This window comes from Nilaparvata lugens, chromosome 3 (assembly GCF_014356525.2).
Source record: "Nilaparvata lugens isolate BPH chromosome 3, ASM1435652v1, whole genome shotgun sequence".
NCBI classification, from domain to species: domain Eukaryota; kingdom Metazoa; phylum Arthropoda; class Insecta; order Hemiptera; family Delphacidae; genus Nilaparvata; species Nilaparvata lugens.
Genome location: NC_052506.1, coordinates 12,267,096 through 12,289,442, shown reverse-complemented (window position 1 = coordinate 12,289,442; position 22,347 = coordinate 12,267,096). Strand labels below are relative to the sequence as shown.

Genomic DNA, 22,347 nt, shown 5'->3' with positions numbered 1-22,347 from the left:
CAAAAATAGAACTGTGTTTTTTCAATTATGGAAAAATTTCACAATATCAATTCTCATTTTAACAAAAAAAGTATAATTGATAACGCTATAGAATACTTTAAAAAAGGGTATGGACTATTTGTGAAATATCTAATTTTCTCCTACATATTTATTCAGTTGTCATTATTAGTCAGGAATATCATTCTACTAATTATTCTGATTTAATAGAAATTGAATGATTGCAATATATCAATTCACCATCCAATAATTCACTGTATGTAATAATAATTACAGTATATTAAATAAAATTCTGAATGCATCAAAATTAGTTTCCTTTCTCCCTATCAAACTTGTAATATCCAACTCTGGTTTGCGCACAGGCATTTTTTGCCCAGGCAGACCTTTTTCTAAAGATTTATTTGGCTTAGTGTATTCATGAGGTTGTTTTTATTCTTTGTTGTTGTTTCATATTGAAAATGAGTACATAAAATTATTACTTTGTAAAGTGCATTTTTTTAAAATAAATATATTTTGTCTGTCTGTCCTTGCACGTAGGGAAAACGTGTGGTTACTGATGGTCACCCTACATTTTATGATAAAACTGTAAGTTAGTAGAAAATGGGTGGCTTTTCAGCAGAGAAGGAGGGGGGATTTTCCCCTTCCACTGGCCAAAGCGCAGTCAGCGACTGCGGATCAAATCATCCCTGCTCGCTCAACCCCTCTTCTAACACCATTATAAGCTAGGATGCCTCTGAATCTGATCCAGTATTAAAAGGTTCATTGAACCACTCACAACCCTCGTATTCCTTTATTCAAATAGGATTATAAAAGTGTATCTATGTATGTTACTTGAATAGAAGTTTGTTATTTTAAAAAGTACTTAGGTTTAGATATCAAACTTGAAAATGACCTCCACAATTCAGATACTCATGCATGGAGGTAAGTAATCATGAGGTAGTATTATAATTTTTTTCTTAATAGTGTAGAATAGTGGAAAGAAATCAAGAATTTAATGTAAATAATGTACTGTTTTTTGAGTGTGACGAAAATAATATTTTTATTATGAAGGCTATACATAATAAGTTATTTGATAATACGGTAATCGATTTTAATAATGAGAGAGTTGGACTCATTGTAAGTTAATACTCATGTATTTATTATCGGTGTTTAATCTTACAACATTTTATGGACTCGTGAACATATATAGAGCCTACGCAGCTGTATACAGAACATATAACCGTACTGTTTTACAAATAAAAAGTGTGTGAAACAAGAACTCTAGGTGAGTGTGAACTTGGAAAAATTAAATGAGACTGTAGAAAATTTTCAACAAATTTTTAAAGTGACCAGTGACCCCGCAGATAAAGTTGATATTCTGAAACAGTTAATTAGAGCTTTATAGCTTGATTACCTTGAAAATATCAGATAATTGATATATCAAACAAGAAGAGATTGCTCCAGCTTAGTGTTCTATTGTGACTTATTAAAATTTATCAATATATTGCGATCTCCTTAATAATACTCTCTTGAGGAAACTCTACAGTTCCAATGTTTTATGCTTAAAAAAATATTCTTTAAACCAAACTTCTGAAACCATATTTTTTTGTATTTTGCTCACGGCAAATAAATAAATTTAAAATTCAACTATGAGAAATATATAGGCTACTGTATTCAAAATATTCTTCAAACCAAACTTCTGAAACCATATATTTTTGTATTTTGCTCTTGGCAAATAAATAAATTCAAATCACTGTAATGCAATAAGTACTTAACCCTCAACTCACGTAGCTATTTATCCATATTAAGCAGTGATAGGGTACGTTATTCATGCAGTTGAATTGCAGTTTGAAGCGGTCAATACAGTACAGTTCAAGAATATCATAAAATTGTTACAAGATATTACGGTACTCTACTCGGAAACACCATGAACAGAATTGAGAATGCTTGAATCAATTCCATGCCATGTTACAACCAAGGATAGTATACAGATGATAGTATAGTCTTTTTCCATTAGGGCTACTCTTGAATAGAAATAAAAATAAAAATCTAAGTACCCATTTTTTAAAATTGTTTATTTACATGTTTCGACCATGATGCCATTATCAAGTGATAACTTGGCATCATGGCCGAAACATGACGTAAGTGAACAATTTAAAAAAGGGGTACTTGAATTTTTATTTCTATTCGAGGGTGATCTATTTCAATTCATTAGCAAGTGATTACTTGGCATCATGGCCGAAACATGTCGTAAGTAAACAATTTAAAAAAAGGGTACATATACATTTTTACCTAGATAGTATAGTACAAGGATATTGCATCAACCCAGGATTAAAAATTTTCAACCGTGATTCAATGACTGATTTTTGATACGAGTAGCTTATATCTGGGCTGGTGTAACCCAGAAAGATATTGTAATGCTCAATTACATTACAATAGTAGTTATAATGCTTATCCAATTGCAGCAGTTGTTATTGCCATGATGCTGACTGAGAGCCTCCAAGAGGACGCCAAGCCTGCCGTGTCTTCGGACGAGTGTCAGGTGACGCCCGTCATCCATGTGCTCCAATACCCAGGCTGTGTTCCAAAACCAATCCCTTCGTTCGCTTGTACAGGAAAATGTAGCAGCTACTTACAGGTAAAATCAACTTCTTCTTTTGTCTTCATCCTACTTCTTCTTCTTCTTTGGCTGTGCCTTATCCCATTTAAATGGGGTCAGCATTCCTCCCACTTAGTCTGCCTCTCCACAAAGCCCCATCCAATGCTTCCTCTCTCCTCCAACCACTCTCCCGCAAGTCAGCCGCTATTCTATCTCCCCACCTCATCCTAGGTCTACCTCGTCCTCTCACACCATCCAAAACCAAATCCTGCACTCTTCGTCCAACCGAATCCTCCTCCCGTCGCTGTACATACCCAAAACACCTCATCCTTGTCTCCTGCATTTTCTTTCCCAGTGGTCCAACTTTTACAGTGCCTCTGATCAATTCATTTCTTATTTTATCTCTTCTTGTAACCCCACACATCCATCTTAACATTCTCATCTCAGTCACTTCCATATTTCGTTCCTGTTTCTTTGAAATGGGCCATGTTTCCGTTCCATACAGAATAGCTGGCATCACAACTGATCTATACACTTTTGTCTACATCCTACTTGATCTTTAGATATTATTAATATCTTGTAAATTATTAATATTAATCTTGCCCTTTTACAACAGTATTCACGGTTTTCTTGTTTGACGGACGCGTTTCGTGGCACTGAGCCAGGAACTTGAAACTTTTCAAGTAAACCGTGATTATAGTGTTGTGAAAGTGCAAGATTATTATCAATTATTCTAATTAATTATTCACAAGATAGTAAAATCAATGCTATTTTATCACTACCGTACCTAGTTTACTTTCAATAAACCACACAGGAAAATGAAAAATACTGAAATACAATCTATTGGAATAGTATATTTCGCACCTAGAGCAGAAAATGAGATTTTACCGGCTCGAAATCGGTTTTCAAGTCCGAGGCCGTAAGCCGAGACAACATTTTTGCCAGTGTTGCGAACGCTATTTTTCGCCACACACAAAAATAAACAATCGTATATATGAGAATAGTTGTTTACTAAGCACTTCCGAAAGCAGAAGTGGAAGGTGATAGCTCTAGCAAATCTGAGGTAATCTGAATATCAGGAAATTGTCCAAGTATTTTTATTTTTTATTCTGGTTTGTCTAAATAACCTAAAAGATGATGTTCAATTATGTGGGAGGTTGAGTTTATACTTTTTTATTATTTCAAATGACAATAAGATGATATTATTAGTCTATTCTTTTAATTATTGAATAATGAACACAGATAATGAAAAGTTTTTTGATCACCTTTCTTAGTTCCATGTTAGCGGTTGGAAAGGGTACTCTTTCCGGCCTAGGCCGGAAAAAAACCTGTTCTGACGTCAGACGAGAGTCGTCTGCAAACAATGTCTTTCAGATCTACGTAGGGACTGGAAAACAGCTGCTTTCTGTGCAGTGTGGCGAAAATGTAATATATGAACTGCACTCTGGTGGTTTATGTTTAATAAAACACACTAGAAATGAAAAAGACTGAAATTTTATCCATTGGAAATTGTAATATATATGAAGTGTACTCTAACTTAATCGAATCTATCAAGATAAGGGGAAATAGATCAAGCCATTCAACTAGAGACTAATGAGCTTATGAAATTGATATTGAAATAAAAATACTGAAAATTATCAAAAAAATCAACTATCTCATCCAACCCGTATTATTGGAATTTTACATCGTGTTGAAAGTTTTATTTGATGCTTTATTAAGGACAATGACTTGGAATAATAATTGTTATTGAAAATTGGACTAGTTTCAATAAGGTATTTAAAAAAATATATTTGAATGAAAATACATTTGAACATTGAAAGTTGAACATTACGACATTTTTTATATTTATATTCTACATTTTATTAGTTTCATGATAAAAAATATGTTTCACAGACAGGATTATGTCAGTATACTGAAATTTGTCACTTATAGATTGGGAATAGAATAAGAACGGAACTAGTTGACAAGTTGGATGATCATACCTAGAAAATGGTGATGGTGAAAATATCAAATAATGCTCGATCTTCCATGTTTGTTCCCATTACGAACTTGTTAATAATCACTTTTATGTCGTAATTAAGTTGTTCAAAAGTGATCAATTAATGTTTTGAAGACTTCGTTGAGGTTCATAAATAATTTTTAAAAAAGGCTCCACATCGAATTCATATATTAATAATTTGATTATTTCTTACAGGTTTCTGGGTCAAAAATATGGCAAATGGAAAGATCATGCATGTGCTGCCAAGAGAGTGGAGAGAGGGAAGCTAGTGTGTCTCTGTTCTGTCCAAAAGCAAAACCAGGAGAAAAGAAATTTCGCAAGGTAGGTAATCACTATTTAAATCAAATAAACAGAAGAGGGGACCGGTTAAAATCTATATCTAGAGTTTATAGTTTATCAGAGATTGACCATGGTGTAAACCGAAACCGGTCTTTCTACTTTAAATAAAATCGGTGGTTCTTGACAATTTCTTAGTCTTTATTTAATATGAATATCGTAATTACCTTAATACCAACTTCTCAACTACACTAAAAGTACCGTAATCACTATTTATTATTAATAACAACAGTTGACCTTTTGAAGAATATTGGAATTGAAACATTTTATTCTCTTGAACAATAGAGGATTGAATGATAATGAGGAGAACTATGCTGATTCACACACTCTCAAGGGTGTACATATAGTTTAACATTCCAATACATTGGGAATAATTCATAGAAATTCCCAGCAACAGCATATGTGTAATGTTCATAGTTTATATGCCAAGTTTTATTGATTTTCGTCCTGTTAATTGGCAAATTATCTCTATATTCATAATTTGATAATAAGCTACTGTGATAATAAAAAATAAGTAATTCACAGTAGAATATTGAGCCTTGGATACACATAAGAGTGCATAAAACTACTACTTTGATCTTTCCCTTGAAATGTTACCCACTTCATTTCATTTTCTCTTTCCCAATTCCTTCCAACTTCTCCATTTCTCTTTCTATTCCTTTAATATAGCCTAGTAATTTTGCATTAAAATAGATGGTTTTTGAAGGCTTCATAAAAACCTTACAAATGGTCTGCAGAGGTATTAAAAAAAGCGAAAATTATTTCAGAGGTAAAGAAAGGCCTAGGTACGAGTATTAACTCTCTCTTAAACAATTTTTGAATATGTCTGAGTTTACTGCTATTTTCCATAGAGGTTTTGAGATTTATGCAATTTTTAAGATTATCAAAAATCTGGTGTGGCGCACTCACACAACTTTCCTTGCCGTTATGAAAATTTATCACCTGACGCTAGTGTTCCCATGCATCTCAAGTCTACTATTCAAAGATCAAAGCCAGCTGGTGACAGGACATTAGCGCTGCAGACACACGAAGTCTGCTATCTCTTCTTAGTGAATGATTTAATAGAATCAACAGTTTGCAATTGAAATAATAACATTTTCTCGAATTTCGAGCTTATTTTAAATTTTAGGTAAAAATGTTACTGAGCATTAATTGTAGAGATTTTCATGCTCAATATTTTCCATTTGGAATTTTTTGTTTAAATTGCATCTGAAGCCTGATAATTGGGAATCTAAAATCAAACTTTGCATAGATGGGGCGGAGCTCCTGAAATTTATACAGATATGGGACTTTTGGCAGTTGATAGAGCTTAACAATGACTATTTTAGGTATAAATTTGATCAAAATCTTTGGAGCCGTTTTCGAGAAAATCGCAAAAAGCCCTGTTTTTGACTACAGTTTCGCCATTTTAAATTTAATTTGATCGAAATTATTTGGGTCGGATCCTTATAGTGGAAGGACCTTAAATTCCAAATTTCAAGTCATTCCGTTAATTGGGAGATTATATATCGTGTACACACACACACATACAATACACTCATACAGACCAATACCCCAAAAAAACACTTTTTTGGACTCAGGGGACCTTGAAACGTATAGAAATTGGGGTATCTTAATTTTTTTCGGAAAGCAATACTTTCCTTACCTATGGTAATAGGGCAAGGAAAGTAATGAAACGTATGGAAATCATGAAATTAGGGTACCTTAAATTTTTTTGGAAAGCAATACTTTCCTTACCTATGGTAATAGGGCAAGGAAAGTAAAAATAATTGATTGATTTATTGTTGCAGGTAAACACAAAAGCTCCCCTGGATTGCATGTGTCGTCCCTGCACTGGAGTTGAGGAGACTTCTGTAATACCTCAAGAGATAGCTGGCTATGCTGACGAGGGCCCTATGAACAACCACTTCAGATTACATAGCTCTCGATAGAAAATAAATAAAAATTATTCTCTTTTTTCATATTTATTTTTAAATGCTTTAATAATTTATGAGTGTTGACTCTATACCCACAGACATTATAATGATATAACTGAACAAATTTCATTTTTAGTGGATGTTTCATCGGACTTATTATTGCTTCTGATGAGTATGTGGTCTATACACTTACAAATACAGTATTATCCAATAATTATTTTCTTTTTAAATATTTATGATCATGGTCTATGATTCAAAGCAAAGCATGTTCTTCTGTGTCTGAGTTGAATATAAATTATACAACACCAAAAACTCAATTTTCAAAATCCATTATTACTCTTTTATTCTGAAAATTAATTAGTTTTAGTTCAAAGGATAAAACATTCAACTAAATAGAAATTGCCAGCTTCAATTCATAACTAGAATCTTGTTAGAATATTATTATCAAATATCAAAACAGTTCATACGTTCAATGAGTGCTGTGAAGAATGATTGGCATATAATAATTTAGATAATGAACTGAATTTATTCCGTTTTAATGTGATCAATATTATCAATAATGAATATTGTGATGGCTTTTAGGATGATATTTTGATGGTGATGATATTTTGTTAGAAGCATTCTTCAATAATAGTAGCACTTTTGTAAATGTTTGATTTTTTGGAAGAGAAAGAATAAGTTTCAACCACATCAGCTATTACTCTTCTGTTTTCCCAATTACCCTATAGAATAAAACAAATTGATACGGTACTTTATAATTATTGAGTGATTCTGAAATTAATTAGAAATTATTAATATTCTAAAACCTAAGAAAAAAATATTTAAAACCCTATTTGTCCATCATACATTTGACTATAGCGTAGTTAGAAAATCTCCTAATGTTAAATCTACGCTACGTTGGTTTGAAATAGACGGATTGATTAACATTAGGAGATACGACGGCTACGTATATCAAAAGAATTATATCTGTGGTGAGGTCTTGTAAAATGGTTGAGAAGCACAAATATAGGCTCTTCTGCCGGTCGAGTTCTTCTGAGAACCATGCTCATTTAAAGCGTGATGAAATGAACCTTCTTTGTATCTCTTTGCTTTCCTCATCACTTAGGGGGGTATTCAGAGTTGAATGAAGTCATGTACCCAGTGGCGTATCCAGGGCAGGATATGGGGATGAATATCCCCCCCCCGAAATTTTTCCATTTTGACTGGATCAGTCTTGAAAACTATCTTATAATGTCATAATTTTCTTTATGTTGAATGAGTCGAAACTAAAAAAATATAAGGGATGAGAGAATAGCACTATTCTAGACAGTGAGTGGTCTGGTACGTACCGTAGGGACTAGAATAGCAAAAAACTACAGAAAGCACTTCAGTTAGTCAATTATGTTACGTTTTACTATATATTATTATAAAGAAATTCAATAAAGCTCATTACATTGCTCTAGTTGATTATATAGTGAGGTCCACGTTATAATGACAGTATTTGATTAACTTTGATGCTGCTATCCTTGTCTATTATTCGACAAAGCAGGTACATACTATCCTTTTCTAGCACCGCAACGATGCCAAGTCTGTTTTTGACAATGTAAATATTTAATTAATTAAGGCAGAGAACAGGCAACACTGTTCTTCTATCTTTTTTCACTGTCATTATAACGTGGACATCAATATAGATTATTTAGTTACATACATCTGGTTGGAAAGTTTCAAGTTTTCCGACCATGAAATTGCAATTTGGAAATGTCATGTCAAAAACGTTTCAACATCCTCATTTTTGGTACGGTCCTCCTCTTATTTCTCCCAAATTTTTTTCCCCACAACTTAAATGTCTCAATTTTCTGAAATCAACAACGGTGATTCACAGAATTTTTTTGTTTTATTTCCCAGACTCAGGGTTTTTTGTTGGCCATTGTTGCTCTGGAATAACTTAGTTCAATATTTAATCTCAGACATATTTTTCAATAAACTATCTTTTTGGATAATTCATTCAGGCTACTTCATAGTCAAACGGTACCTATTGTCTTCTTTGTTTAATATTTTCTATTTGATAATATCTTCCACCCGGAATCGTCATTTTTATAACACTCAGTAGTGCAGTCAAATTGTCATTTTTTAGGAAACAGCCCCGAAAGAATTTTCCTCATTGTTTTTATATGTGTTTTGGGGCGCTGAATTCGACATGCCAGAGGGCGGCTTTTCCCCTAAAAACCCCCACTTTTTGGGACTTTTCAATTTTTTGTCTAAACTTCGATGTTTTCTAGAGAAGGTATTTTTAACAAAACTAAAGACAATTAAATTTTCAATAAATATTGTGTTCGAACAGCATCCTAAAATTTTGTTTTTGGAGCTACAGATTTTTAAAAAGGAGTATTTCTCAAGTTTTTTAAAAAATGATTCTGGAAAATCACCACTTCCACTCTATATAACTTCAAGGATTATGAAGTAATGATGATAAATCACATATGTGAATCATGTGAAAGTACAATGAATTCTGAACAAGATTTCACAGAAATTTTGAAATTTGGTATTGTGGGGAGGGGGATCGAATACTAGCAAAAATGAAAAACCATGTCCTACACAGCTAAAATAAAAATTTACATTGTAATAGCTTTTCAAAGCCTTTTCCTACCAATCGAATCAATATTTTGGATCAATTTGTTATACAAGGAAGGGTTATTTTCTAACAGATCACCCGTTAGATACTTAATTTACGGATCTCCTAGAGGGGGAGGCGCTTATAAGGACACGTCAAGGATCAAAATTTCAAACACTTATAACTTTCGACACAATGATCGGATCTTCTCGCACTACAGCTCATTCTTCTCAGCTCGTCAAGACTTTTCAAACTTCAAACCAAAAAGCCATGTATAATAAGTAGAATTTGATAAAAAATTCAGCTTTGCCACTTCCACTGACTGCAGGAATGCCGGCGACCCATATTGAACGCACGTTTGAATTAAGCGGTCAATTGTTTATAAGTGCAAACAATCTATTCCCACTTATATTTTTCCAGTGTAACTCAATAGAAGAATTTCATGACTGAATTTTTGAATTTTGTTTCGATATTGATATTATAATTATTTTATCAACTGTTATGCGATAATCCAAAAATATATAGTTTAATGTATTTTAGACTTTGTGGTTGGTATGACTGTCCGGCAACAACACGGAACACGGCCGCTTGTTTTGTTTTTATCTCTGATGTTGAAGTTGAATCAAGGTGACAGTTATTAATTTTTTGCAATTAATTTAAACTGTTCAAACTAGTTTCAATTATCTCCTCTATCTTAATGGATCATGAGTGGTAGTGTAGGTGTCATTTATAACTGAGATAAACGTTATTAAGATTGGACCATACTGTTTGACGGAACAATATTGGTTTGAGGTTAGTTTTCATCATAAAATTACATTTTTCATTATTTTCAATTAGTTTATTATTTATCAATTTTTAATAAAACTTATACAAATGTTTTAATAAATTTACTGTGCTATCACTGCAAGTTATATTCTTGGGAATATTGCGTAAATTCAGTGTTGCAACTTTATTTTCAAGTCTGTCTAGAATCAATAAGAAAAATGTCTATAATTATTTATACTTAGACCTACCGTATACAGCAATTATTATTTTATATCTTTCTTGTAAGCTCAGGTATTATCAGACTGAATGAATACCTTGAAGTACTCGTACTTTTTGTAATTACTGAGAAATGTGGAGTAAAAAAATGTATTCTCTAGAACACTATATTTTGGTACTTTTTTGGCTATGGGATTAATACCTTGAAATTTTTCTCGGTTTAGTGAATTACTTTAGGATCCAATGTCCAATTTATCTTTTTCATAATGCATAATATTGATGCTCATGTAGCTACATCTGGATTAGGATCATATCTATATCTTTACAAATAGAAAAAGGCGACCAAATTTTGGATGGAACCAGGCAAAATTTTAAATTAGCATCCTGAATATCGGCGTACCGAGATTATACTTAAGGACTCATCTGGTAGATTAATTTTTTTCGTGTATATAACAGTGACAGTGGAAATAGATTCTTTTGGGCCACAGAAGACAGACTTTCCTAGGTTTTTTACATAAAAAGAACTTTGAAAATATTTCAAGGACATTCTCTACTGACAACACGGTTTGGGTTCGTCTCAGATGAGGGAGCCTGCCTTGATCATCATTGCGTATGAGTCTCGAATCAGAGTAAATAGGGTTCAAAAATAAAACTTTTAAACCATAGTACTTTTTACCTCAGCATAACAAGTCACCAAGAAACTCCCTAAACATCATCATTCGTAGCACATGTTTCTGTAAAAGTATGTATCTTGTACGTGCAAAGTGCCCTCATATTAAAATACCAATACTGAGGAGGATCAAGCTAACTAAAGCTGCAAATCCTCAGGGACCACTCGAGCGTGGCTTGAGCCGCCGCGGTTACTGAGATATATATTCAAAAGTAGCCATAAAGAAAAAAGACAATAAGATGGTAGCTTATTTTATGTTGGAAGCCTCTCGCTGATGACAAAACATGCATGATAAACATGTGTGTGTGTGCATGATAAACATGCATGTTCATGCATGTCTCATCGTAAGTAGCCAGCCTAAAGAGGTTTGCAACTGAGCGACGGATTGAGGATGCACCTAACCAATGCAAAGCTGCCTATAGTTTATATAAAATAAGTTGAGACTTTTTGCCCTCCATCCAAGGAAATTACAGCCTTGCCAATTCGTGTAAACCGCGACTTTGTCAAACTTTCTAATTCAACCACAGAATTGATTTTAGAATATCATCCCCAATGATACCAGTAGTGATGAAAATGTTTGTGGGTTAAAGGTTCAAAATGAAATTAAATTTTTCTATGAAATTGAAAAAATCGCGAAAATATGTTTTTCTTTATAACTTTTCTCAGAATTATGGTATGTCGTTATAAGTAAGAATCTTATAGGCTTTTAAAATAACGGGAAGAATGTCTCCTCACTATTTGTGTCTGAATCATTTTCATCCGATCAATAGTTATTTTCTAATTTATGTTGGAGTCATGTTCGTCATTTTGAGCAAAAAACATGACATTTTCGACATACTAGAACTTTTTGGTTTCAAAAGATAAGTAAGTGGTGAAATGATTAAAATTATTTTTCCAATTGTCAAAAGTAGTCGTAAGAGCGTATTTTGGCCTCTCAGGAGTTTCAAAGTCAAGGAGAGCAGCTGAGGGTTAACAAAACGTTTGAAAAATTCAGCGGCTGCAAGCTACATGATTATTAATAGTGAATATGACAACCTCGAATAATCAGCAGTATTACATGGCAGCCTGTCTCATTGCAGCCAAGTGCTTGTAGTTGAAATATTTCAGTGAAATATCTAGTAAATTACCAGTCTTTAGCATATAATTTAGTGCAATTTAGTCACAACTAATCTGCTAATCTAGCAATTACATAAGGAAAAGTTGAAAACAGAGAGCTGAACAGGAATTTCTATTAGAACTACTACCCAAAAATTATTTACATCTACCAAAGTCAACTTAAAATTACTGACAAAAGTGATCACATATACTTTGTATTCTTAGAATATTGGTGAAAAACAGGCGCTATGCTTATAATGTCATTGTTATTTCAATTATTAAAGCATCAGAAACTTTAACAATCTTGATTAGTAAGAATTGGATGAATCATGTTCAATTATAGTTATGTTGACAAATCGATGAGGTGAGTTCATTTTGTCAGTCCGTTGAACTGTTGAGTTATCTCCTGTATTGCCCTTGAACATTGATTTTATATAACAGTCGTGATGTATCCTAGCAACGTAATCAACATCCAAGTAAGTAACTTTTGTTTGTTGAGGCATTTGGTTTAATAACCCAATTTTACAACTTTGCTTACAAATTCCTCATCAAATTTGATGTTATAAAAATATTCTTAAAGTTGTAGAAATTTTGTACCAACATACGTGAGCTGTTTAGTACTTGTAAGACACGATTCTCGAGCAATTCAATTTCCATATAAATTTGATATTCCATTTTCAAGGCTCTGCTTTTCATCTATAAAATAAGATGAAATAAAACTGTTTAAATATACTGCTAATAGCTAATGACACTTATAATATTAAGTTTCACGGTGTTTCAGTTTCAGAATCCTTATAATGCAACTCCAATAGTCACTTTCATTCACCAAACAACCGCATGATAAATCATTTCAAATTCAATTATCATAACTCTCACATAGTTTCTTGGTCTCTCTTATCACTTTCTCATATTTTTTATTGTATCCTAGTATAAGACTATCTTATTATAATCTTGTTGTTCTTCACTAACTAAAGCTGCGTTTACATCGGAGTTAATAACAAAAGTTTTTAAATTTTTTGTTATTAACTGATGTTAATAACATAATTCATTAACATTATGTTAATAACGTTTTCTTTTATAACAAGGAATTTTTTGTTAAAAACACGAGTTATTAACTTTTGTTGAAATAAATTTTTGACGATTCAGTCAAGTTAATATCTTTTTGTTATTAACTCCAGTGTACACGCAGCTTTAGAATAGTTTTCCTCATAATGAATATTATTCATTTTCTCCTTAATCAATGTAACTCTTTTGATTGGGGAGCAATTTTTGGATTTTTTCCGTTTGCTCACATTATATTGTTGTAAATAAAAAATAAATAGCTTATTACCGCCCATTCGAGTTTCTTCGAGAGGATGGAAAAGATGTCATTATTATTTTTTACTAGCTCACCCGGCGAACTTCGTACCGCCAAAAAGTCAATGTATCTCATGTCACACTTGACTTTTTGATGAATCATGAAATTTATCTGACAATCAATATTTTCATTTACATCGCAATACGGACTTCCCATGTGCTTAAAACTACCGTTTTAATACCAGTAAACAATTTTATCACAGAGTGACGTGCTTATTACAGCTGGTAAGTTTAGATGCTAAATCATATCACAACATGATCTTGAATCATGATAATCTTCCCGTTCTACGTTTCTAGCCGCTCGGCCGACAATTTCGAAAACAAAATGGATTAATATATTATAATTATTAGCCCCCCTTTCAAATTTCTGGTCAGAAACCATCCCCAATATTCACACAACATATTCCCAAAGTTTCATGCCGTTTTGTCAAGTAGTTTTCGAGTCTATAGGGAACAAACAAAACATACAAACAGACATTCATTTTTTTAAATATAGATGAATATAGATATACTCTAAAGATTGAAGAGATTGAAAATGAATGAAATTCGAGTCAATAATAACAAAATTCATATACGCGTATATCTTCTGCAGTTTAAATAATTTTATTTGATTAGGCCTACTTGAGAATTTGTAGAAAAAGGAATTTTACTACTTTGAAAATCGTCACCTAGAGACAGTACTACTTATTTTATTCAAAAGTTGATGTTTGTACTATTTAATCATAATTTCTTATTTACTTGTAGCAAAATGGGTCGTAAGGTTACACTTGCCGTGAGCACCCTCAACCAATGGGCTCTCGACTTTGATGGCAATTTAAACAGAATTATGCAGAGCATTCAGAAGGCAAGAGATGCTGGAGCAACGTTTCGTAGTGGCCCCGAATTGGAGATTTGGTAAATATATTAAATAATCTTGGAATTATTTTTCTCTTTTGTACCGTAATGAAAACTCCATCATGTCAGATCAATTATCTCAACCCGTGAAGATTCAACTTGCATGTAAAATCCGTATTAAATAACAAATGATGTCCTCAAACATTCTGATAACTATATTTATATAATTTTCATCTACCATGAGTTTGCAAATCAAATGTTTTTATTGTCATATAAACAAGGACATGTATCGACAGTCGAGTAGACTGGTTAGTAATAGCATAGAGAAACAATAGCGTAAGTAGATATCCCATGGTATAGGACGTTTATGTCGCAACTTTTACTGTTATCTCAAGCCGATTACTGTTTATTATTGTCAAATTTTACTGTTTTGTTGGAGTGAGAGTGTATGAACGGCACAATATGAGTGACTTCCAGTGTCACACAGCTTCACGGGAAAGAATTACATGAACTATCGGCTTGAGATAACAGTAACAGTTGCGACATAAACGCCCTATACCATGAAATATCTACTTACGCTATTGTTTCCCTTATGGTAATAGTAAAAGGAATAGTACATATTATATAGTGAGGTCCATGTTATAATGGCAGTGTTTGATTAGCAATGGTATTGCTATCATTCAACAAAGCAGATAGCGCTCTCTCTTTCTCGCTTTGCTCTGTTACCAGATCGTCTTTTAACAATGTAGAATTAATAACTAATTAACAAAATATATTTCATCTCAATTATGTAAATTCAATATTATGAAATTATTGAAAAATATAATTTCTCGCTTAATAAATACCTATAATTGATTATTTTAAACGAGAATTAACAGTTAATATTACATCAATAAACCTGTATCAGCTACTGTCTATAGAAGGCGAGGTGACAAGACAGATGTTCGGCAACGTTGTTCTATCTTTCTCTACTGCCATTATAAGGCTAGCCGAACGCTGAACGTTGCACCTGGCTCTCTTGAGGAGCGCTACTTGGATGTGCTGAGTGATGCGGGGTTTGTCGCCTGCATTGACAAGATAACGCGGCCGGCCAGCGGTACTTGTATCGACCATTTTTTTGTTAAAATTCCGCGTTTTTTATGTGCATCATCTGTTGTTATGCATTCAACAGTTACTGATCATTATGCCGTTTGTTGAATCTTATTTCCACTAAAACTCCCAAATATTCTGATAATTATATTTATATCATTTTCATCTACCATGAGTATGCAAATCAATTGTTTTTATTGCCATATAAACAAGGACATGTATTGACAGTCAAGTAGACTGATACCTATTTAGTAATAGTAAAAGTAGTGAGGTCCATGTTATAATGGCAGTGGATAAAGATAGAAGAATAGCGATGCCGATTCTCTCCATTAATTAATTATATTTCTACACTGTCAAAAACTTAATTGGCATCGTTGTGGACCTAGAAAAGGATAGTACCACCGGCTTTGTCGAATGATAGACAAGGATAGCAAAACCAAAGTTGATCAAATACTGTCATTATAACGTGGACCTCACTATAGTACCTATAGTGAGGTCCACGCTATAATGGCAATGTCCTTGTCTATCATTCAACAAAGCGGATAGCGCTATCTCTTTCTTGCATTGCTCTGTTACCAGTTCGTCTTTTAACAATGTTTTAGTTGTTAATGTTATTAGTTTAGGTAGGGTGGGTTAGGTAGAGTAGGTTAGGTAAGGTGGGATAGGTAGAGTAGGTTAAGTAGGGTACAATATGTATAGTGGAGTTCAGTAGGGTGGAGTAGTCGAGACAGAGGTTAACAGGATGTCTGGGTCTAAGCATTGTTCATAACCTAGCAGCCCAGAATGATGAACATCATAGAAATATAGATTATATAGGTCAAGTGGGGTAGGTTATGAGGGTTTTTTTTTGTTAGAATAGTTCAAGAGTATAGTGAGGTGGAATAGGCTGGATAGAGTAGGGTAGTTAATGACAGAATAGAGTCGAATGATGTTGAAATATGTCAAAAAATAATTGAAAGGGATAGAAAAAATGAAATATATCATATACAAGAGATTTAATTTCTGGAGTTACTCAGGTGTTAATTAATAACTAATCAACAAAATATTTCATCCTAATTATGAAACTTCATTATGAAATTATTGAAAAATATAATTTCTCGCTTAATAAATATAATTGATTATTTTAAACGAGAATTAACAGTTAATATTACATCAATAAACCTGTATCAGCTACTGTCTATATAAGGCATTGGACAAGACAGATGTTCGGCAACGTTGTTCTTCTATCTTTCTCACTGCCATTATAACGTGGACCTCACTGTAGTACCTTTTACTAGGCTTTTGTAATCTTTGCTACTCATTAATCTTTTTAAAATAAAATTTAATTTCACTAGAAATATTTTATTATAGTCTATTAGGTTTAAGCCTGCACATATAGATTGAGAAGTTCTATATTCTTATTAGTATAATAATTATTATGAGATTTGTAATCGGTTAAATAAATAAGTTATTCTCTATGCATGAAGATAGCTGTTCTAATCAATATGGTGAATATTTAACGACTATTTTCTTTTCACATGACGTTGTATTACTATTTTAATATGATTAAAAGCAGTCGTTAGGTCATGTCAGAGGCCCTGAAACTGATCAGTTGTGACCTGAAAACTCTGTCACCAGACTTGAGCCAGCCAGGTCACTCGATATTATTATTATAATATGATTAAAAAAACTTGAGGTTTAGAAACATGAGTTGTGTGTTTTATTTGCAGTGGCTACAGTTGTGAAGATCATTTCTATGAAGGAGACACTCTCCTGCATTCATGGGAAGTTCTTCTCGAGCTGATCATCAGTCCCATCTGTCGAGATATGATCATCGATGTAGGCATGCCAGTAATGCACAAAAACTGCACATACAATTGCAGAGTTGTATTTTTTAATAGGTAAGTCAATAATAATGCATTCTTCTAGTCTAATGAATTTAAATTTTTCTTATAAATTTTATTGAAAAATATATTTTCTTAAATAATAAAATATCATTAAATAAATTATATCAACCTCAACAAGAATGAACAGTTGATATTACATCAGATATACCGGTATCAGCTATCCTCTATAGAAGGCAGTGGCAAGGCAGAGAATAGGCAACGCTGTGCTCCTATCTTTCTCAAATGTCATTATAACGTAGACCTCACTGTAGCAGTCTCTCAATTATGGAATGTCTTCTGTTTCAGAAAAATCCTTCTTATTAGACCGAAGATGAGGTTGTGTGATAATGGAAATTATCGAGAGTCGAGATGGTTCACGGAATGGAGAAAGGTAAGCTCTTATACAGTGTTTAATATTACAGTGTTAGAGCTTGAAACAAATTTCCTTGAATATAATGAAATAGTTTTATTTAATCTTGAAAAAAGATTAGATTAGAATTAGAAGAAATTTATGAAATAAAGCCATGAAGGTTTCCTAATACAATTACTCTGGAATAATAACTTGATTTATAATCTTGAAATTTCGACTTGAATAAATTTCTGTCTTAGTGAAAGTTCAGGTTAAGGTAGCCTTAAGTACTCGAGATCCGTCAATAAGCCATAAACCTGATCTAACTCAAAAAATATCACAATAATATGATAACCTATAGTGAGATTCATGTCATATAGACAGCAACTGTTTAACTTTGGTGTTGCCATCCTTGTCTGTTATTAGGCAAAGCAGATAGCTGCCATAGCTCTATACTTTTCTAGCTGAGCAGTGTTGCCAGATTGTCTTCAGACTATATATAAATTTAATGGATTACCAAGATATTACAATCCCAATCATGATAGTTTGCTATTAAATTGTTGAAAAATATATTTTATTTATGAATATTGAAGTATATATTATGCCGGCAACGGAGAAGTTCCGGGTTTGATTTCCTGTCTGAACGCAATTTTTGGACTGTTTCATTCTACAAATTTCCCTCTGCTATTTAGTACGTCGGTTAATATTTGCAGTAGCAGAAGTCCTTAGTTCTATTTATGTAGCTTTCATTGGATATGTGAAATAATTATTAAGTAGCAAAATGTAATTTATCATTTTTAAAAAGAATGAACAATTAATATATAATATTATATTTATAATTAATATTACATTAATGAACAATTAAGATATTCTCTAAAGGGATGACTTGAATCATGCCATCTACTTTTTAAGGAAGTGGTAACGCAGAGAATCGGCAACTCTGTGGTCCTATCTTATCCACTGATCTTATAACGTGAATCTCAGTATAACACAATGTCAATTTTTTTCACATTTCTTTTGTCTTATCATTGTGTTCCAATCACGTGATTGATTCCACTTTGCGATTTGAGTAAATTAATAAGAGTGAATTACTGGAGAAAGGAAAATATAAGGCCGTTGGTGCAGGATTTTCACTTCTTATTGAATACTTTAATGAACCTAGAAAGGTTCAGTTGCTTTGTATATTTTTGCAGATTTCTCAACTATTTTTAAAGTCAAGTCATCTGAATAATTATCTCATAATATTTATCTCATGCGCTACAGGCAGTAGTTTCAGTATTGTTTTAGCAATCTTAATCACCTAGACTAGACTCACAGCTTTTATTTTTATTTTTTTCATACAAGTTTATTCTTATTTTTATTATTTATTATTTAAGTTGATAATGTTTTTACCTTGTTAATTATACTTTGATTATCTGATCACACAACTGGATACGTGATCAGTATAATTTCCAAGATACTATTTAATTTCTATTTTTGTAATTTGTAATTTGAGGAGGAAAAAAAAATAATAATTTATAGTAATAGTTTATCTGAACAGCTAAAACGGTGCATGTGTGAATTGAATCAACTGCATGATTCATTGAAGAATAATATATTGTAACTTGATATTTATTCTATTCATTGATAATAATTATTTATTTAATCATTCAGAATATTACACAACTTACAGAAAAGTACCAACGGCTTATAAGCCCAAAACGGTTACAATTCTAATTTTTACAACGATGATAATATTGAAGTTGAGTTTTGATTTATTGAAACAGCCTCGCGAGGTTGAGGACTATTACTTGCCGCGCATCATTTCCACCTACACCGGACAGAGTGTGGTTGCGTTTGGTGATGCTGTCATCGCAACTAGAGATACCTGTATTGGATATGAAATATGTGAAGAGCTATGGAATCCAGCCAGGTAATTAACTATTACTTGTCATTCTATAACAAACGGTAATCCCAAATATTCATTAATTCAATTTATTTCACCAAAACACAGAAAACAGTACAAAGATGTGACAATCAGAAAAAACAATAATTATTATTCTAAATATCTATATCAACTATCTGAAAATTCATATTCTTCAACTTAATCATTCTCGAATTAAAGTCAATACTTTTGCCTCAACTCCGCCTACAACATTCACAATGTTATGTATTTCATAGTTTTATGGTTTCATAATGATTCTTTGTTCAAATTCTACTATTATTTTTATGAGTCCCACCCTTGATGTGAATGGATTTATTTATTCATAGACAATACATACCAGGTTAAAACAACACATTTTAACCTTATTTAAAATAACCAGTCTGGAGCTTTTAGAGAGTTTACAATAATGATTTATACAAAATTTCGAGTCCAAAAAAATGTATCAACTAAAATTTTGAATGTATCAGATCATTTAACTTTCAGACACGAAATCAAACTAAATAGAAAATATTGAACTGTTCACTTTAAACCACAATAAAAAAATAATGTTTGCCGTATTAACATTATTAGATGGATCAGAGCATTGTTTAATATTTGTTCTCATAGTCATTCAATCTCAGCTGTTTTCCATGCATGAAATCAAGCCGGTAAACAGCTGTTTGCAGAACAAATAAACATAAATATGATTCTCATTACAGCATACTCTACTGTAATGAAACCATAATGCTTTCTTTACAGTCGAGTATGTCCTAATCCTAGTTCCGAAATAGGAACAGCAAAACTGCTACAAAAAACCACCTTCAGTGCTTCCACCTTCCAGGAGGAAGTCTTGTCAACTTCCACAAAATTCCTGATTCGGAATTTGTAAACTAGGTTATGCTTATAGAATGCATGTAGTAACTTCAGCACAAGCAGGTAATGTTTTCTATTTCTCAATGATTCTTCTTTAGATTATTATGACAAAAAATGGAGTACGTTACTTGGACGTGAATGTCTTTTGCAGTGCTCAAATGAAATTCTAGTCTCGGCTTACCGTCCATGTGACGTAAGATACTATTTCCCAACACTTGGCCGCAAAACTAATCATTATTGAACTGGGAACGGTTTGCAAAACAGCTGATTCCTGCAAGCCGTGGGTAAAACACGTGTTGTGCACGGCTGTATTTTGCGAACGATTCCAAACGATAACATCAGTGTCAGTACTGTTTCCTTTAATAACATAAAAGTGATAATAACTTGGTGTTGAGGAAAAATATTTCGAGCAACTGATGTGCAAACTTTTTGCCAAAGTTCTATCTCGTTTGGCTATGGAAAATCAAAATATCTCATCCCCGAAATTTACAAGCTGACTTATAGCCAAACAGTAAAATATAAACACGACCTAAAAGATGAAGAAACTTTGAGTGGGGTTCCACACCATCGCATTGCTCTGCCCGGCTCTGGTCGGCCCGGCCCGGCCCAGCCCGGCCCAGCTTTGTTGTGAAAATCCGTCTAGGGTTTGAAAGGTGAAGGGTAGGTTAGGTTTTTGCTTTTAAATGGCAAAATGCTTGTATTATTGAAATGTTTTAATTATTATTGTAAAGCAGAAACAGAAAGCTTGCATGTCAGAACATGTTTGTGTTATATAGTTTGGCTATACGTCACCTTATGATTTTCGGGAATGCGATATTTTGCCTACCTTGGCAATGACCGGTTTTGCACACAAGATGCACAAATATCTAATATTCCTTTGTAGATTGATTTTTACTGTCGGTCTCTAATAAAATAGTTCCCTTAAAAATATTTGTATTTTTATCATTATTTGAAATACTAATAGTGTGTTCTATATTTGTTGTTCAGCTCACACATTCGAATGTGCCAAGATGGCGTTGAGTTGATTGTGAACGGTTCCGGGTCCTACATGGAGTTGAGGAAAGCTTACATTACTGTCGATCTTATCAAATCGGCTACTTTCAAGGTAAGTTGAATTTCTGAATTCAAACAGGCTAATGTACAACATTATTACTGTCTCAAAAACAAATTAATCACAAACATTGTTTTCTTCAGTCAGTGAGTGTTGACGCCGTTAGAATTTTGGAGTTTGGCGCTGAGTAGTTAGTTTTCAATCTTCCCCGTCTACTGGCGCACTCTAGTGCGTAATTGCTTAATTGTTTGTCTTGTAGTTTTAGTTCAGTCGGTTCGCATAGCTGCCTCCGTTGACAGGACAGTTCGACTCGTTCGTTGATTTGTTTGTATTTCTTTCGGAAATTATTAATTGTAATTTCGTGTCTCCGATCGTAGGGAGTGATTGGTTTTAAAGTGCACTTGAGAATTTTAGTATTTTATATTGAAAATAGTAGTGAATTAATAGTAAAACTGAGAAGCAGAAATCCATACGTGATCCAACAACTCTCTGCAGTACCTGGCTACATCAAAAATCATCAGAGGTCAAGTGATTTATTTACATTTCTCTCTTCCTTAATTCTTTCCTTTACCTTTTTACCATCCAAACCTATAGGTACAAATCACTCTGACTTGCAACGTAGATCATCAGCCGGGGTAAGTTTTAATAATAGAGATTTTCATTGCATCATGAATGGATTCATTAGTCTTGATCTGCCAGAATATATTAAATATTAAATCGATTAAAATTACAGTCCACTTAATCAGAAATTTGTATAACTAGTGAGTTTTCTCTGAGTGAAACAGGTCGCAAACAGGAAGAAAATTTGTTTTTCCAATTCAATGGTCATGAATATGAAATGAAAAGGTTGCCATTTACAGTACAA

At 32.9% G+C, this 22,347-nt stretch overlaps 2 protein-coding genes across 5 annotated transcripts in view; both read left to right on the top strand.

Annotated features, from left to right (window-relative positions):
• The first annotated feature begins 687 nt into the window (after window positions 1–687).
• On the top strand, window positions 688–7,584 carry LOC111054895 (bursicon). Of its 2 annotated transcripts, none has more exons than XM_022342020.2 (4): window positions 688–918; window positions 2,442–2,614; window positions 4,770–4,895; window positions 6,701–7,584. In XM_022342020.2, the coding sequence occupies exons 1-4, from the start codon at window positions 885–887 to the stop codon at window positions 6,839–6,841; spliced, it is 474 nt and encodes a 157-aa protein (XP_022197712.2). In that variant the 5' UTR covers window positions 688–884; the 3' UTR covers window positions 6,842–7,584. The 2 variants fall into 2 exon arrangements, with proteins under 2 accessions (XP_022197712.2, XP_039281308.1); XM_039425374.1 differs by having other exon boundaries at window positions 744–918; window positions 2,445–2,614; window positions 6,701–7,576.
• A 2,393-nt stretch (window positions 7,585–9,977) lies between these two features.
• The window catches only part of LOC111054897 (glutamine-dependent NAD(+) synthetase), a 34,400-nt gene continuing 22,030 nt past the window's right edge, over window positions 9,978–22,347 (top strand). Inside the window, exons 1-7 of one of the 3 annotated variants that reach the window (XM_039425372.1) lie at window positions 9,978–10,208; window positions 12,006–12,088; window positions 14,263–14,412; window positions 17,151–17,321; window positions 17,613–17,697; window positions 19,422–19,567; window positions 21,419–21,536. In XM_039425372.1, the coding sequence (XP_039281306.1) occupies window positions 14,267–14,412; window positions 17,151–17,321; window positions 17,613–17,697; window positions 19,422–19,567; window positions 21,419–21,536 (666 nt within the window). In that variant the 5' untranslated portion in view covers window positions 9,978–10,208; window positions 12,006–12,088; window positions 14,263–14,266. Of the gene's footprint in view, window positions 10,209–12,005; window positions 12,089–12,513; window positions 12,639–14,262; window positions 14,413–17,150; window positions 17,322–17,612; window positions 17,698–19,421; window positions 19,568–21,418; window positions 21,537–22,347 lie in introns of those variants that run through there. The other 2 variants (XM_039425371.1, XM_039425373.1) reach the window with 2 other exon arrangements.

What these genes read in the sequence shown, in the direction of transcription:
- LOC111054895 (XM_022342020.2), top strand. Translation starts at nt 885, where the DNA reads ATGACCTCCACAATTCAGATACTCATGCATGGAG. An exon ending in TCAGATACTCATGCATGGAG is followed by an intron (nt 919 to 2,441) that starts GTAAGTAATCAT and finishes ATCCAATTGCAG; the next exon opens with CAGTTGTTATTGCCATGATG. An exon ending in GAGAAAAGAAATTTCGCAAG is followed by an intron (nt 4,896 to 6,700) that starts GTAGGTAATCAC and finishes TTATTGTTGCAG; the next exon opens with GTAAACACAAAAGCTCCCCT.